Genomic DNA, 16,827 nt, shown 5'->3' on the forward strand with positions numbered 1-16,827 from the left:
CCCGACTTTGCTCGGGCCAAAAGACGGGCCACAATAGGGGTGGGAAAAGCGGACCGGCACGACACACCCAAAATCATGATTGTCCGTGCCTAGACCAAGCCAAAATTGTGCCTAAGCACGATGAGCCGGAACCAAAATTGTGATTAGGCACTACGGGCCGTCCCGGAGTACCGACTACACAAAGAAATTTTCGATAATATAGACGTAATTCGACACTCGTTTCTCTCGGCTCTCGTATTTCTTTCCCTCTCTTTCACCGCAACTACTTGCTCTACTTGCTTCAGTTGCTTGCTCAAACACACACCCCAATTCCTCTGTCTCACCATAATTATCAACCAAACCCTAATTTTCTTCAATTTTCCTTCAATTTAATTCACATTCTTCCCTCTTTCATCGTGCAATGCTAAATACTTCAATCTCTTTCTTGCTTGATTGAAGGAGAAATAACATTTCAGTGAAAATTTGAGCATCAGAAAGCTCAAAAATCTACAACATTAATGGCGGCGAGTTCAGCAGGTGGATTTACGACGCCGTTTTCAACCGTAAAGCTTCGTAAATTACACGACGATGTTTCGTTCCATAACTTTCACCATTGCCGAAGCTTCGAGCTCGTCGACGTCGTAAATACTCGGCGCCGTGTTTTCGGAGAGGAGAGAGTTAATCACTTCGTATGTTCGAAGAATGAAAATGTCGGAACAATCGAAGAATGGCGAAGAAAGTTCGATCTAAAGGAGAAGAGTCTTCGAAGAGTTCGTAGCCAAGCTTTGCCTTCTTTGCCTTTCACCACCTCTCCTCCGTACGCTCTAATTATTACTCCGTATTTTTTTTTATAAATTATTTAATTAATTGCGTTTTTATTTTTGTATCTGTTTTGTATGTATATGCTTGCTGATATTTGTAGTTTTTCGGTGTTTTAGCGAGCAATGCTATCGGCCTTCTCCTTTCTAACTCTGATATTTGACCTTCTCTGATATTCGAAGTTTTCGATGTTTTAGCTAGCAGTGCTACCGGCCTTTTTTTTCCCCTAAATTTTCTCTTACTTTCTCCACTCTAATTAAGCATTAGAATAGAGTATAATTTGCGACCTTGAATTAATAGCATGTAGTTAAAATTTATACTATTAAATTACAGATTTGTGAGAGGAGAAGGTTGGAGAAGAGCGTAAAGAGAAGAGCGGTAGCATTGCTCTTTAGCTAATTGTATGATATGTTAGTTTCCTCCATGATATACTGAATTTAAGTTATATTTGAGTACAGTACTAGTAATTAGCTATAATCGAAATTATGAAAATGAGCTTGTTTCGGATAAATTGACCTTCTGAAAATGGCCTTTGTTGAGATAGTTATTATTTGGCTGATTGCTTAATTTCAAGTAATGTAAATGACAATCTTCATTATGTGGCTGAAGCGTTTGATTGCGACACAGTTCTTAAAATTTTAGTGAATTATACTCGTATTACACATATATGTATAGCTGATTAGATATTTAGATGCACAAAATCTCATTGAAGCTTGTGACGGATACCGTTTCCTCTCACAAAATACCCATGAAGAGGTGAGTGGGAAGCACATGGGGGGGTGCCCCACCTTGTCCCCTCTCCCTTTTTGTGAGAGTCTTCACTTTTGTGACGGATTTAAATTTCATTGGCCACAAGCAAAGACGCTTTGATTTAGATGTAGTAAAAAAAATCTTTCCATTCCCCCTCCCCCAGCCATCTTCTTGTTTCAGTCAGTGTTGAATTTGTTTGAGTTGAGTTCAAAGTCGCTCTGGTTTGGGATATATGTGAACATTACTGAGAGCAAATGACACGCTGTAGATTGATTCATAGTAGGTAAAAGTCACCGTCATTTGTCAAAATTTTGATTTGAGCAATTACTAGGGGACGTAAGACAATTGATAAATAAATTTGTGCATTTTTTTTGTTGATTCTACTGGAGAGAGTTCGGACTAATTCTGTGTAAACAAAATGGAACTCAACTAGTGAATTAAGTTGAGTTGATTGAAATGAAGTCGACTTTAAGTGTTTAATGTTTTGAACAGAGTTAAGTTTTATTGTACTATGTTAGTTACTTAGATTAGCTTTTAGCTCCATGTCGATATCTATCTCATCAATACCCCTTAATTCTGAACTCCTGCTGTTACACATAAAATGAATAGAAGCAAAGTGTTGTGAACTGTTGTCATTACTAAAAACAATTTCCGGGAGACGAGGAACGAGTTCTAACATCAATTACTACTGAAAGCCTATTACATCATTGTGCCAATCTTGACGATGGCAAAAGGAGAATGATAAACTGATAAAGAGTTTTGGATTTTGATTTTTATAGATGTGCCATTCCAATGTCGGTTACTCCGTATTCGCTTCTGATTTCCCTGAAGTCTCCCTGATCAGTGACAGACATCCTGAATTGTCAGATGATCTGCTTTTTCATAAAACTACTTTAGACACTCAACAAGTTATAGAATATAGTAAAATACTGAACCTCAGAGCTTTCCTTAGTGACTGAAGCACCTAATGATTTCTTTGTAATGCAGAACCCGCTTTCGCTCGAAACCCAGGTGTACACCACGTAATTCTGGTCCACAGTCACGTGATACACCACCCAAGAGAGGTATTTGGAAATGCACTCTTCTTATACTTGGAATCATTTAATTATAATTATCTAACAAGCTGATGAAAGATTGGAAGGAGGCTAATAACTGGTAATAAATTGATTATTACTTGTGCTTGGAATTTAAGTCTTTGAAGTTAATTTTTGTATTTTATTGTTTACCCTTCCCCCTAGATACTGGTATTGCAAACGAGAAAGATTGGGGCATCAGCTTGTTAAATGGAAATGTGAATGAAGCAGGCATCAATGAAGATGGCAGTACGTGGTACCGTGAAAGCGGTGATGAACTTGGAGAAAATGGTTACAGATGCCGATGGACAAGAATGGGTGGTCAGTCTCAAGATGGTTCGACAGAATGGAAAGAAACGGTATTGATTTTATTTTATTATCTGGAAAATGTGAAATTCGTTTTTGATTTATAGATGCTAAGAGATTAAATTTTGTATGTTATTCCTGGTTACGGTGGCTCCTCTTGTTCATTAAGATTGGAGAACATGATCATTCTTTCTTAATTTCAAGGCGTCATCCTAGGTAAATGTTTTGAATGATTTTGTTTATCTAATTGGCAGTGGTGGGAGAAAAGTGACTGGACTGGATATAAAGAGCTAGGTACACAGACTTTCCTTTGTAAAGTTTAAGCACCGTGTATATTTTCTCGTCGTCAATCTGTTAGTCATGCACTGTCCTTGTTAAAAGAGGATTAATATGGGATAGTGCTGCTGTTATTAATGTAAGTATGTAACATCTGCTCATTTTTGAGAGATCTAGAGATACGTGTCCTTGTCCCTAATCGGTTGAAATACCTAATCCTGATATATAAGCAATTCATATCATTTTGGGAGATAATATGCATCATGCCCTTAGTCAAAATAGAGATGCTAAAGGGAATAGATCCACTAAACATTTGGATAAAATTACAACATATTGGCTCCCTTTCAAAAGAGAATGCTCACATAATCTCGTGTCCTTTTTTGTTTAAACAATATAAGTAATCATTTTCTGTGTTTTGAAAATATTAAAGTAGCATCCCCAGATTATCAGGTAAAATACCTCAGAATCATGTTCAGCATACTCAGCAAATTTTATGTGCTGTTGACAGAGATCATTAGGAAAAGAACTATCAAGCTTTTGAATGTTAATTGGCAAAGGATTAAAAACGCTAGGAAAACCTGAATTGGAGCTGTCCTATGGTCATGCAACATGTCTTCTGTTTGTAGTGAGCTCTTTCTTGTATACAGTCTGGTTGCTAGTTAGGTGCCGCAGCATTATGTATGAGTTTCTGATGTTGTGTAGGTATCAATAGCATAGAAGCAGCAGTATGACCACACATGAAGTTTATGTGTAGCTTTTCCTTACCAAGTGAAAGGTGCCCTGCCTGTTACCTATTGCTAATATTTTGTCGCTTTTTCATCGACTTGTTTTTTTGGGTCTTTTTTGCGGCATATTACTCTATTGGCCCTCACCCTATGTATATGACCTATTAGTTAGAATGTAGTCTGTACTCCTATTATTTATTTACTTTTTTCCGTTTATGAAGAGTTCAGTCTTAATGAATGATGAGTATGTATATTGGCATGTGTGATGTGTATATTAGTATCTAATTTGTACGAAGATTGTTTATAAATTTGTGGATGCAATTTTGTCTCGTGTTTCAGCGTTGGCTCCTCTTTTTGTTTCCCTATTTCTGGGTTAAATTTAGGTGTGGAGAAATCTGGAAGAAATGCCGAGGGGGATTCATGGTGGGAAACATGGCAAGAAATGCTTCATCAAGATGAATGGAGGTAAAGGAGTTTTCATCATATAGTTTTAGACTTGAAGTAATATGGAATCTACTTTCTTGGGGATATTTAAATATTGACTAAACTTCAACAGCATTGTGTACTATATCAATCAATTTCTTTTGTTTGTTTAATATATAATTATGTTACCTATTACTCCGTAATTTGCAGCAATATAGCAAGGATAGAGAGAAGTGCACAGAAACAGGCAAAATCAGGCGCTGAAAATGCAGGATGGCATGAAAAATGGTAAGAAATAGTGTTCCTGTGATGCTTGGATGCTTGGATGCTTGGACGCCTGGTAGTAACTAGGTACAGGGTTAAAGAAATTAAGCTTGACGTATTATCTTTAGGTGGGAGAAATATGATGCCAAAGGTTGGACAGAGAAAGGAGCACACAAGTATGGCCGATTGAATGAACAGTCATGGTGGGAGAAGTGGGGAGAGCACTATGACGGAAGAGGATCTGTCTTAAAATGGTTAAAGCCTGTCTTTTGCATTATTGTGTTTTCAGTTGAAGTGTTTGTTGGATCTGCTGGTTAAACCTTGGGCTAAGAAATGCATTAACATTTACTTATTCCTGCTGCAGGACAGACAAGTGGGCAGAGACAGAACTTGGTACTAAATGGGGAGATAAATGGGAAGAGAAATTTTTTGCGGGCATTGGCTCACGACAAGGAGAAACTTGGCACGCATCTCCTGGTGGTGAACGTATGACATTACTCTGCCTGTAACTTTCTGTTGTAATTCTTTGGTATTGACCAGTCAATAGTCTACCTGTATGCATATGTTCATCTCAAAAACAAGTCGTGCGTTCTTGCCTTACTGCTCCTTCACTCGAGTAAACCGTGATTCTATAAACAAACTGAGAACTAAATGGAAAGTAACCATCTGGCTAATGCTGGTTAGTTGATAGCGGCAGGTTTGGCTGGCAATCTGGCATCAATGTTGTAGAGAAGGGAAAGTATGAAAAGATTAGCCATTTTGTATAGGTTTTGGCCTAATATAATACTGGATTTTGAATTTGTAATTTTTTGACAAATGTTATCTGGAGTCTCAATTTCATATGGTGCAGAATTGCAGATCATGGTTGTCTACATCATGGTGAAAAAAGTGTATCTGGGCTGACACCAAAATGATTGCCATTCTCGCAATTGCTGCTTTTTTTTTTCCTGGGCCGACTGAGATATTTCTGCTTGTTGGATGTGCAGGCTGGTCTAGGACATGGGGTGAAGAACATTTTGGAAATGGGTATGTTCCTGTAGACATGTAGAGTCCTAATTTATTTTAATTGTTTATTACAAGTTTCATTTTTCAGATTTCTTTTTAGTGCAAAAAATCTAACATCTTATGTAGTCGGGATTTGGCCGCGTGTTCACCACAAAGGCTGAAAAGCTCTCCCCCAACCATGTTGCATGCTCAGACTCTCGAATATGAGAGCTCTGGTTAAGCTAGATTAACTTTACTTCAGTTGATCTATGTGCTCGAGAGTCAATCCAATAATTGTGATTACTAGCCTAATGCATAAAACTGTACCTTTTGTTACAATAGCAAGGTCCACAAGTATGGAAAGAGCACAACTGGAGAAAGTTGGGATATAGAGGTGGACGAGGGAACATATTACGAGTAAGCACGATTCTCTTCCGAGCATTAGTGCAATTACATCTTTTCTAGTGGGCTGTGTTTATTTGTAATGTGAACTAAACTCACTGGATTATGCTTTGCTACTGTTTGTGAAGGGCTGAACCCCATTACGGATGGGCGGACGTGGTAGGTGACTCAACACAGCTGCTTTCAATCGAACCACAGAATAGGCCGCCAGGAGTTTATCCAAACCCGCCTTCTCCTCCTGATGATATGTCTGATTCGCGACCTTCCTCTTGAAAGTTTTGAATATTAACTCGGTCAGTCTAGAATACAATCTAGGTAGTGGAATAGGTAAACTTCAATTCTTAGGTTGAAAGCAATTCTGTACAACATTTCTTGCCATTCTCTGGTTTATAATTCATTTAAAGGTTGGGTAATTCTCACCTCTCTAATTTCTCTATACTTCATTTTCAAGCTCCACTTTCCCAAAGGTTCCTTTTTTATGTCAATTTGCCAAAATAAGTTTTTTTTTTTTTTTTTTTTCAATCACAGGCTATTTTTTTTTGTTAAGTTGAGTCGGGGTACTCAGAACCTAGCTTTGAAATCCAACATTAAAAATTGCTCCTGGACCCCTTTTGGACCTTGTACCAAAAAATATTACAGTAATACTTCCGATTCCCGGAGTTCAAACGAAGGGACCTGCTTGGCAATTGCTCCCAATATTAGATCGATAAAACAGATCTAGCATGTGATCTGTGAACATGAACTCGGAGTATATAATCGTAGTAAATGAAGGGGAATTGGTAATAGCACTAGCGCTACTACTTGAATGTTCTCCGGGGATGAACAGGTAGATGACTTGGTTGGGGAATAGAACTGTCACTTATAACTAACGCACTAAAAGGAACCAAAAAGCTTGGACAAAAAAGAGTTTGCTAGTACATATACCCAAAAATGTAAAGCGAAATGTGTACAAGTACATATTCCGAAACAACCTAAATGATCTGAAGGTGTGAAGCAAGAAAAAAAAAGGATATCTAACAATCTAAATCTATCCTATTGATTGAAAGGGGAAAAAAATCTACAGCTATCTACTGATTATAAGATACCGCAGCAGGAACTTCTCTTCAAAGTCCATAGTCAAAAGGGGTGGGAATCTCCTTTACCATTAGTACACCAAAATCATTTCCACGTTCCACAGCGTGCCTCAGAGGGTGATCGCTAGATGTCAGGAATTAAACTTTGTACAGATTCTCAAACAGCAGCCAGACAACACGATCTCTGCCTCCTCTACATGTGGATCCTAGCCACCTACGAGTTAAACTTGTAGAGCAAGGTATAGTATCTCACCTTATGGAGGATGCAAGACATGATAATAAATACCTCTCGGAACCAGAAAATGTGTGATAGTTAGATGCAAGCGAAATCCCTAGTCGGACAACAGATCTTCTATTTCAGGCTCATCCGATGTAATTCCATCATAATCCAAAGTGGTTTCATTCATAGTTCGTCTCTCTTGGGGTGTGACTTCATCGTCAAAATCTGGATCTGTAACTTCAATATCATCGTCAATATCACGATCCTCTGGTTCTTCTTTTCGAGTGTCTTTGCCCATCCCTATTTTACGGAGGCTGGCATCTCTCTTTGCCTTAGCATAGGTATCTTCACATATGCATGTAGAAGGATTCTCATGAAACTCACCTCTACCAGGTCTTACTTCATTTGGCAAACCCATGAATCCTCTTTGATAAGAACGAACCTTGGAAGCAAATTCTTCCCAAGTCATGTTACCTCTGTTTACAAAGAGCTTGGATAATTTCTTAGCATTTGGCCGAATAGTAGGCTTATGTCCGAAATATCTCCTGGAAACACGAGATATAATCGAGTTAACATTCAACCAGATCTTGTCCTCTAACTTGGAGAAACAACAGCTACTAGTGAGTCATTTTACTTGGGGGGTGTTTGGTTGGCTCTGTTGGAATGGATTTGCTCCATTCCAATGTTTGGTTGGAGTCTTTTGGAATGGAGTTAGATTTCCAACCCCCTAGAATCTCATACCCAACTTCTCCCTTGGTATCAAACTCCATTCCTCCCTTCTACAATTTTAAGATGAACCAAACAAGTTTAGGAGGGAATGGATTTAGAACCCCATATGATTATGGATTCATATTCCAATCCATTCCATTCCATGCTATTGAACCAAACGCCCCCTTAATTTGTTTTAAACCAAGTAGATTTATTTGGAATGACCTTAGTTGAAAATTGCACTGGAAGTCTACTAAATCATTTTCTTTTCTTTTGTCATCATCCATAACTTAAGAACAAAGGAACCAAGGAGTAGTGAATCATTGCCGCATTTATAGTAACATAATAGATCAAATGAATACCTTCGCCCTGCAAGGATCTTTGCCATGTTCCCATTGTTGTTAGTAACAAAGACATCACTTTCATCACAAACAATAAAGTCAAGAGCTGCCATGCGAGAGGAAAATTTGGAAAATGATTCTAGCTCCTCTTTGCTGGCTATATTATCTTTGGAGTGATAATTAGGGAAGAGTTCTTTCAGTGGCGCTAATGTTTCCTCCCCTCCATATACTTCGCCCGAGGCAACATAAATGTGAACATCACTACCATAACCCAATGCCCTCAACATCAACCCCACTTCTTTCGGTGTGAGTGGACATCTTCCTTGTCTCCTTGCCTTTTCTGGGTTATTTCCCTGCATCGTATTATGAGCAGTCAGTTACCTTATCAGCAATGTTGACTGATCAACCAAGTTAGCAGACTGCTGGAGAAGTGCAAAAGGAAAACTGCTATCTATAAGGCTGTTCTACACTGCCGCCTTTTTCCTAAAATTGAGAAAGAAGTTGACCTCAAATTATAGATAGGCCATCCCCAAACTCGAAACCGAAGGGTTACGATTTGGACCAGCAAATGTAGAGAAGTAATAGTTAGTTTGGTTCAATATAAAACAAATTTAACACTAAAAGGTGCTATCAGCTTTGAACTGACAAGATGCTGCACCAAACTGACGTACATAGACAGCAATGAGATAAGAATAATTTTCATTTCGTGCCTTGAAATTTGGGCTAATTCACTTTGCAATTCACTTTGGTGACAAGAAGCTTGAGTTATCTTATCTCCCATTTTGGTGACCAAATTGTAATATCACCAAAATTTCATCCAAATAGCAAATAGTTTAGTGTAGTAAACTACTCCATCAAACATTTTCATTTAGTGCCAATGGTGTTTGGCACAAAGTTTGAGGATAGGAAAACAGAGTGAACAAGTAGGGGACTATGAGGTCGTTTCACTGCACATGGATGAGATGAGTATAGAATGATTATTTTGAATATAAAAAGGTAGCTAGATCCGAATTGGGGCTAAATGAATGCAATTCCCATAAATGGAGAATGAGGTAAAATGAGAAAAATGGAGTAGTTTCCGCACCTTAAATACTTCAGTGTAAACTTTGTCAATTCAGTATGCTGCAAAGTCCTTATTTTAGGTGAAGACTATGGTGTACCCTAGGCTACCAAATTTTAAAAAATAAAAAATGCAATCTTTAGGTCACCAAAATGTGAAATATCTCCGAAATTAAGTCGCCGAAGTGAATATTGAGACCTGATGGCACCAGAGTGAAAAGTTTCTAAAAGCAAACAACTATAAGTACTGACGAAGGTGCATCAATATACTTTAAAGCCGCGGAAGTCTTACATGCAATGTTTTCCACCTTCGTCTTATGGCACCCAATTCTTTCCTTTCCTTGTCGCCTCCCCCGTAGTAACATCCTGAGAATGCTAGCATATCAGGTTCAAATCTGCAGCATAAAGCCAGAGTAAAGCAGTCTGCCATAGCGATTGAGGCTATGATTATGAAACAAATATAAGAAACTGTAATAAGGCATATACAGCAATAGAAATTGTGTTCCATATATGACAAGCACACGTTCAATGAGAGAAAATCCTAACATTCCAAACTACATTTATAAATAATAATACATTTCAGTACTTCTAGTTGGCGTGCTTGGCAATTCATTTATTTTTCAAATCATTTTCCTGTCTGTCAACGGTTTCAAGATTAGTCAAACATGACTATTGGTGGATAACTTTGCTGGTATCTAATCTAACGACGGAGAATTTAGATGCCTAAATCCAGATTCTAATCATTAAGGATTCATATGAGACAAGAAGTATAACACTTTGAAGCACAAGTTCCCTCAGTCCAGTCGTGCATGACGTGTAGGTTGAGATCTTGAGGTCCAAATATTGTTCGTTAATTGTATTCCACATCCCCTTAAAATACACCAACAGTAAATTGCTATAAACCTTCAGGATTTTCTTATGCTTAGGATTTCTTGAGGATTTTTTTTTTCACAAATACATTCAGAAATTACACTTTATGTCACACATGTAACCAGCCGGTCCAGCCATATGTTATGTATAAAGTTGAGGAAGCCTCTTGTTTCCTTCTCGTGCAACTCTAATTAGATAACAAGAAAGGCCATTACTCCTAATCTTACTCTAATCACATAGTTTTCTTAGTGCATTAGGTAGACAAAAAAAATCTTCACGAGATTCCCCTAAGTGGACCGGCCAATATTAGTGTTTGGGGGAGAGTAGATTATCCCAAAACGCTCTTGTTGAAATCTTGCGGGCATAGCTCTTAATGGGTCTAATATTAGTAAAATTATCCAATAAGCTACTTAACTCGTAAAGTATTCTGTAGCATATAAGGAACATGGATCCAAGTCATCCAACCCATTTTAATGATCCAATCATTCCATCCTCAAGAAAAGTTAATTGATCCCTCAGCTTCCCGTGAACCCAATTTTCTAATCAATCAAGGGAAATTATCTCCGTTCCTAACCTTTCCTAATAGATCCTTCCATACAAACAAGAGGTTAGTCTCTTTGGAGTCTTCGCAACTTTATTCCCCCCCAAAAAAAAAAGAAGAGTCAAAACTACTAAAACGGATGCTCCACTGATCAGTCATACCTTAAAGGGTCCTGCCTAAATCGGAGTAAGGTGACTGATGTACATAGCCTTAGACCTACGTTGGAAAACAAAGAAAAACTATTTCTCGATCACAGTATCACGCATAATGGAAATTTACTCGAGAAGTATATTAACCAGCTATTATTTTCCAACGTAAGAAGGGCAAAAACTAGGGAACATTTTGGTTTAGGGAAAATTGATAACTACTAGGCTACTACCCACCATAAACCTACTTTTGATATTTGCTACCTACATAATAATAATAATAATAAAAAGAACGTTAAAAACTACTTCCTTGACATTTGTTCAGGAGATAAGTTGCTATCCAACCCCAATTCCACGTCATTTTTCCGGCTTATTTGAATCTCCCTATCTAACAGAACGATATACCCTCTATACCCTTCCCTTTAACTTACAATATAACATAGCTCCTTCTTCATTGAACAAAACACCATCAACAACCAAAATTGGAGATTGAGAACTACTCTATTTCGACAACCCAAAATCGTAGATCAATCCAAACTATTCGTCCTCAAAATATAGTTCGACAGGTATTTCTCTTCTCCATTCTTCACTTTATGTTTGATGGTTGCAAATTTCATTCATTTCTTTAAATTAGGGTTTATGCAAAATTTAGGAAAAATTTGAATTAGGTTTTATTAAAATTGATTGCATTTCTTGTAGGTATTTTTGCAAAAGATGTTGACTGGGTGAAGGCAAAACACGAAGATGAAGGGTGCTAATAACTTGTTAAGGTTGAAGGCAAACGAGGTTGTAGATGTCCACACCCAAAGAAGAGGTTTCTTCAGTTTAAATGTTGTTATTGTCCTAATTTGTGTTCTTTATTTCAAAAAAGGATTGCATGTTGTTATTGTCCTAATTTGTGTTCTTTATTACAAAAAAGGATTGCAATTGTTGTAGTTATTGGCATGATGTTGTAAATTTATCAACAAAGGTTCATACTTTTTGACAGAAAAAGTGCATTGTTCATAATTTTTTATGACAAAGGCTCCTCAAGTTCAACCAAATTGACAAGATAAAGTGACAGTAATAACATTGGATTCAAACAAAACGGTAATTGTTCATACCATTACATAACCATTATTTAAGATTTGGGATTATAATGAGATAAGACTCAACCTCTGATGAGGATTTTGGGATTATAATGAGAGAAATAATAAAGTTTTGATTTTGGGATTATAATCACAAAGGAGAGTGTTGAGGATTTTTCGGGAATTTGAATGAAGAAGGTAGTAGGTAGTAGTTTCAAAAGGGGTGGGTATAACACAAGTAAAAGCAAGGGTGTGAGAGGTTAGTATTAATGAAGGGCAAAATGATCTTTTCATGTTTAAGTCACCTGAGAATTGGAGTTAGGTAGCAATTTATCGCCTGAGCAAATGTTAAGGGAGTAGTTTATTAAGTTTTTTTATATAGGTAGCAAATATCAAAAGTGGGTTTATGTTAGGTAGTAGTAGACTAGTAGTAATCAATTTTCCTTTTGATTTATTCCATCATATTTTGAAGGCTATAGCCTGAATTGGTCTTTGGCTGATTGGCTCGAACACATTCTATTAACAAAGCAACAAGAAACAAAAGAAGCAAAGATATAACAGCTTACCTCAAATGGAGGGCGATAAAATGCTTGCTCATGGCTCTCACCCTTTGCACCAATACTTGCCCCATCCCTTGTATGTGACTCGTGAACTTCACAGCATGATAGTTAACCCTACATCTTAGCTTTTGGAGATCTGTCTCCAACCGATTTGCAAGCCTATAGTCAAACTTGGTAAGCCGAACAGCCTGTCTCATTCAACAAGGCAGAAAAGAGTTAAATGTCAAAAGACAGAATGATCCCGCTACACGATATCCACAAACAAGCGTCGCACTTGAACTCACAAATCAGCAAAACATAACAATTAATACTAAACTGATTGTTAAATGCTGGAAACTCGATGAAATTTTTTTTTAGTGTTCTGTTGAAGAAAGTGACATCTTACAACAAAACATTACAGCCATTCCACAGCAAGGTCAGAATTAAAGCACAATATGCGTATCTAGCAACAAAAAATCGCCACTTTATCAAACAGAAATCACAAAGAGGGGAAGGTGTGGAAAACAGAATAAAACCAATCTAAACAGAAGTGTAAAAAAAGGGAAAAAAAAGGAGGTGCATGCACAGAAGACTTACATGCCTTTTCGTTATAACAGGTAACACCCGTTTTTCATAGCATCTTTCATTGCACTTTCTGGGAACACGCATTGTTGTTACTTTCGGTCCTTGAGGGAGTTCTTTCACGATATTTACATCATCTATTAAGGTGGATATGAACCAGTCAACATCGAAGATATCCTCAAAATTACTGCAAGAGCATTATACATACAGCAAATCTGAAGATTGTTAGGGTTTGCAAAAGGTTGGGCACTTAAAGTTGTCCAAGAGTTTTAAAACATACCTCGCATCCTTCCAGTAAGACCTTTGGTCTAATTTTGGAACAACCAGGGTGGCATTCAATATACGAGCTGCAACAACAGCATCAACTATCTGTAAAAAAGTTCGAATCAGCAGTTTCCAAAGGTGATCAACTTAAAACTTAAGCATTGCTTTTATTTTTAAAAGTAACTAACGGCTTAGATGCCCTCCCTAATAACAGTTACAAACACATCAAATAAAAGAATCAGACCATCTCCCTATTGACCAACTAAGACTGTACTAAATGCAGTGAAAGAACAGTTAAGCCAAAAACTTCTGAGTATGTGTCTTGTCGCATTGAAGTGATCCATTATAAAAATCCACTTTGGAACCTAGGGATCCTAATAACCTATACATTCCCATCGAAAAAATTTCCAACTCTTGTAGCATTGTTGTTTCAGAATATGTACTTGTAAATATGTGTACATTACAACATAGAAATCCACTTTGGAACCTAGGGGTACTAAATGCTGTGAAAGAACAATTATGCAAATATGTGTACATTACAACATAAAACAGTATCTCCAATGTCAAGAACATTGCAGTAAAGTGGAGTTATCAGGCACCTAATATATGTGCTTACTATCTCCATATCACTTTTAGTTTTGTTGACAGGAATATTTCTTCCTAAATGAGATGTTAAATGGGTTGCTCAACCAGTTGGAGTTGGTTATCCGGGTTTACTATGGCCATCTTGTTGCTCAAGTCTGCCGGGTGATTTCACATGGTTTGCATTCCTTTTCTGTGTCTTGATAATTTAGGATATCGTAGATGATTGTTTTTACAAGAAAAAAGTTGATTTCCCTTTTGAATTTGTGCAAATCTTAGTTACATGGTTTTAAAAGTAACTAATGTGAATAATATTAAGTTTCCAGATCATAACCCATACAGCTGCAAATAAAAAAAAAAAACTATACTAACGTATCATGACATGAATTTTTTTATTTATTTAGGAAGCTGAAAAGGCACCATTTCAGGCATGTATCATTCAATATTGGGAACGTCAAATGATTAGACAAAATATATGAAAATTGAAAACACTGTATGCATATGTACCTCTACTATAACTCGTCCCTATAATTGTCTAAATATTTCGAGTGAAGAAAGATGAACACGTCATTGTTTAGAAAAACATAATTAAAAGATAAGTCATGCAAGAATCTACGAATGACTTAACTATTAGCAAGATATACAAAAGATTGCCACATGGAATACCGACTGAGTAATCCCAAATGAATGACATAAACAATGAATTAAATGCCATAAACAACCAAGAAAATATCATTACCCCAGTTCTTTGTTGATTTAAGCCTCCGCTTGTTGCAATCATTAAATAACGATTTTTACGTGTGATAAGATCTGCTTCTGCAATACCAGGAATCATAATTTAGGCAAGTAATAACCATAGGATCTACTAAAATATAATAAGGTTCGCATAAGTACAGTTGTAGTAGTAGTAGTAGCAGGCTAGCAGCAACAACAACATTATCCCAATGCCACTAGCCAACTGTGTGTAAGGGAGGTCGAATGTTCGCATTATTAAGTAGCAGCAATAGCTAGGCTAAATGTGGAATCAAAATAAAATCTCAATATCGGTATTGATACAAAGATAAGAGGTTCTTAAATAAGCCATCTCTAGTCCATACCACCTCTAGTCCATAGCAGTCACGTTGCTAGACATCTTACCCTCTAGTATAATCTATTACACACGGGCATACAATAGATAACTGAAATCATTGATACGAACATCAAAATTTCCGAGCTTCAACTTCAAGCAACTTTAGTTATGACATGCAAAAATCAAACATCACTCAAGAAATAAAATTTCGCAGGTTTCACCAATCATCATGCATTTTATTCGCTCAGATTACTGAAATTATAATACCAGAAATATATGACATCGGACATTCGAGTCATAGATCAAATCAACATTATAAAAGTATAGAACAGCAGCAAAAAGAAAACACATACTAGCAAATTTACGGCTCGAATTACTGCATCCATAAAAAAACTCTGAATCTCTCGACTTCCATATATCATACTTAGATTTTCCTCCAGTCGCCTACACAATAACAAGTAATACACAAAAACACATCAAAACAACCAAAAACTTCAAAAAACGAACGAAATTTATCGAAATATCGTCATTTTGAATCCCTAACTGGAACGGAGAACGCCGAAGCTCCATTCGATTTCTCGTCTTCCTGCATAATATAATAAAAAACACAATAATAATCAAACACCAAAACGAAACCGAAAACAACGAATTTCGCAATAATTTCAAATTCGTGAAAGAGAGAGATAATTACGGATGAAGATCGCCGGCGATTCAGAATGTGATGGCGAGGAAGAGGAGCGAGAAAAGAGAGTACGAAAAACAACATGAAGAACACGGCGAATACGACAGCGGCAGCAGGAAGAAACTGACGGATTATACGAAGGTTTCCGCCATTGTTGCGGTGGTGGCGCCGCCGCAAGTTCGCCATTGTTACGCTTTGGCGCCAAAAATGAAAGCTTTTTTCGACGACACAACGCTTGATTAAGTATCGGTGAAGTAAGAGGGAGATTGAGGTTGAGTTTCAGTGGATTGTGTGTATAGAGCTCGAGCTTGAGTCGGCTATGGCGGAAGAGAGAGGAAGTGAGGAGGTGGTGTGGGAGATTGAAGAGAGAGAAAGAGGGGATCTGAGATTTTTTTATTATTTTTTCTTTTTGGAAAAAGTGAGAGGGAAAAGTGTTGGATTGTTCGATGACGACGAGATGATTTGGTATATGGCAATTTCTACCGCTGTGTGCTGTTTCGCTTTCGCTCCTTGTCATTTGTCATCACAACATGTCACTTTAAACGGACATTATCTGTCTAAAATTGTAAACGGATTAAATATATCACCATTTTTATAAGACAAATAACAAGTGGGATGGTGGGGATTGTCTTATTGTGAGAAGGGTAACATATTTGACCCGTCTAAATCTTTAGACAGATATAAAGTTATCTACAATGAGACTAATTGTTTTGTCATAGAGATAAAAATGAAAACTTGTCAAAGACACTTTTAGAAGTGTCGAATTGCCGGTTTAAAAACTCAATCAGATATGTCGGATTTTTATCTCTCTTAAGGAAACATTATTTTTCCATCTCCAAATCCACCAACATGTAATAACAAATTTCATAAACCAATCATTATTAAACCCACATTTACACTATTACTTGCATAAGTTGCATTCAGTGAAACTGAATCCGATAATGAAATATTAAAGAAAGAAGTATAAGACTCGGAAATACCAATCTGGCACCAAATCTTACGAGATATAGGACACTGACGGAGTAAGTGTGTGGTCGCTTCTTCCGAAAACATTATGAGCAAAGAGGATCATCATAAAGGTTA

General features: G+C 37.1%; 2 protein-coding genes and 2 long non-coding RNA genes across 6 annotated transcripts; 3 read left to right on the forward strand and 1 right to left on the reverse strand.

The window, feature by feature from the left end:
* Positions 1-213: 213 nt before the first annotated feature.
* LOC141611573 (protein EARLY STARVATION 1, chloroplastic-like) lies at positions 214-6,437 on the forward strand. Of its 3 annotated transcripts, none has more exons than XM_074430154.1 (11): positions 214-796; positions 2,536-2,612; positions 2,787-2,980; positions 3,182-3,221; positions 4,312-4,393; positions 4,562-4,639; positions 4,744-4,869; positions 4,980-5,101; positions 5,602-5,641; positions 5,942-6,016; positions 6,130-6,437. In XM_074430154.1, exons 1-11 carry the CDS (start codon positions 498-500, stop codon positions 6,272-6,274), a joined length of 1,278 nt encoding a protein of 425 aa, XP_074286255.1. In that variant the 5' UTR covers positions 214-497; the 3' UTR covers positions 6,275-6,437. The 3 variants fall into 3 exon arrangements, 1 of the variants encoding a protein (XP_074286255.1); XR_012528656.1 differs by having other exon boundaries at positions 221-796; positions 5,466-5,641; XR_012528655.1 differs by lacking the exon at positions 6,130-6,437 and having other exon boundaries at positions 221-796; positions 5,474-5,641; positions 5,942-6,015.
* A 444-nt stretch (positions 6,438-6,881) lies between these two features.
* Positions 6,882-16,292, reverse strand: LOC141611595 (O-fucosyltransferase 16-like). Its single transcript, XM_074430176.1, has 10 exons — positions 15,754-16,292; positions 15,607-15,648; positions 15,416-15,506; positions 14,733-14,809; positions 13,428-13,516; positions 13,163-13,334; positions 12,593-12,774; positions 9,695-9,797; positions 8,365-8,696; positions 6,882-7,839 (listed from the first exon to the last, which is right to left on the reverse strand). The coding sequence occupies exons 1-10, from the start codon at positions 15,928-15,930 to the stop codon at positions 7,407-7,409; spliced, it is 1,698 nt and encodes a 565-aa protein (XP_074286277.1). The 5' UTR covers positions 15,931-16,292; the 3' UTR covers positions 6,882-7,406.
* LOC141611605 (uncharacterized) lies at positions 11,206-13,182 on the forward strand. Its single transcript, XR_012528675.1, has 3 exons — positions 11,206-11,525; positions 11,659-11,773; positions 12,987-13,182. It is a non-coding gene; the product is annotated as an uncharacterized LOC141611605 (long non-coding RNA).
* LOC141611612 (uncharacterized) lies at positions 13,293-14,321 on the forward strand. Its single transcript, XR_012528677.1, has 2 exons — positions 13,293-13,549; positions 14,060-14,321. It is a non-coding gene; the product is annotated as an uncharacterized LOC141611612 (long non-coding RNA).
* Positions 16,293-16,827: the final 535 nt, after the last annotated feature.

The sequence above is a fragment of the Silene latifolia genome, chromosome 1 (assembly GCF_048544455.1).
Source record: "Silene latifolia isolate original U9 population chromosome 1, ASM4854445v1, whole genome shotgun sequence".
NCBI lineage: Eukaryota > Viridiplantae > Streptophyta > Magnoliopsida > Caryophyllales > Caryophyllaceae > Silene > Silene latifolia.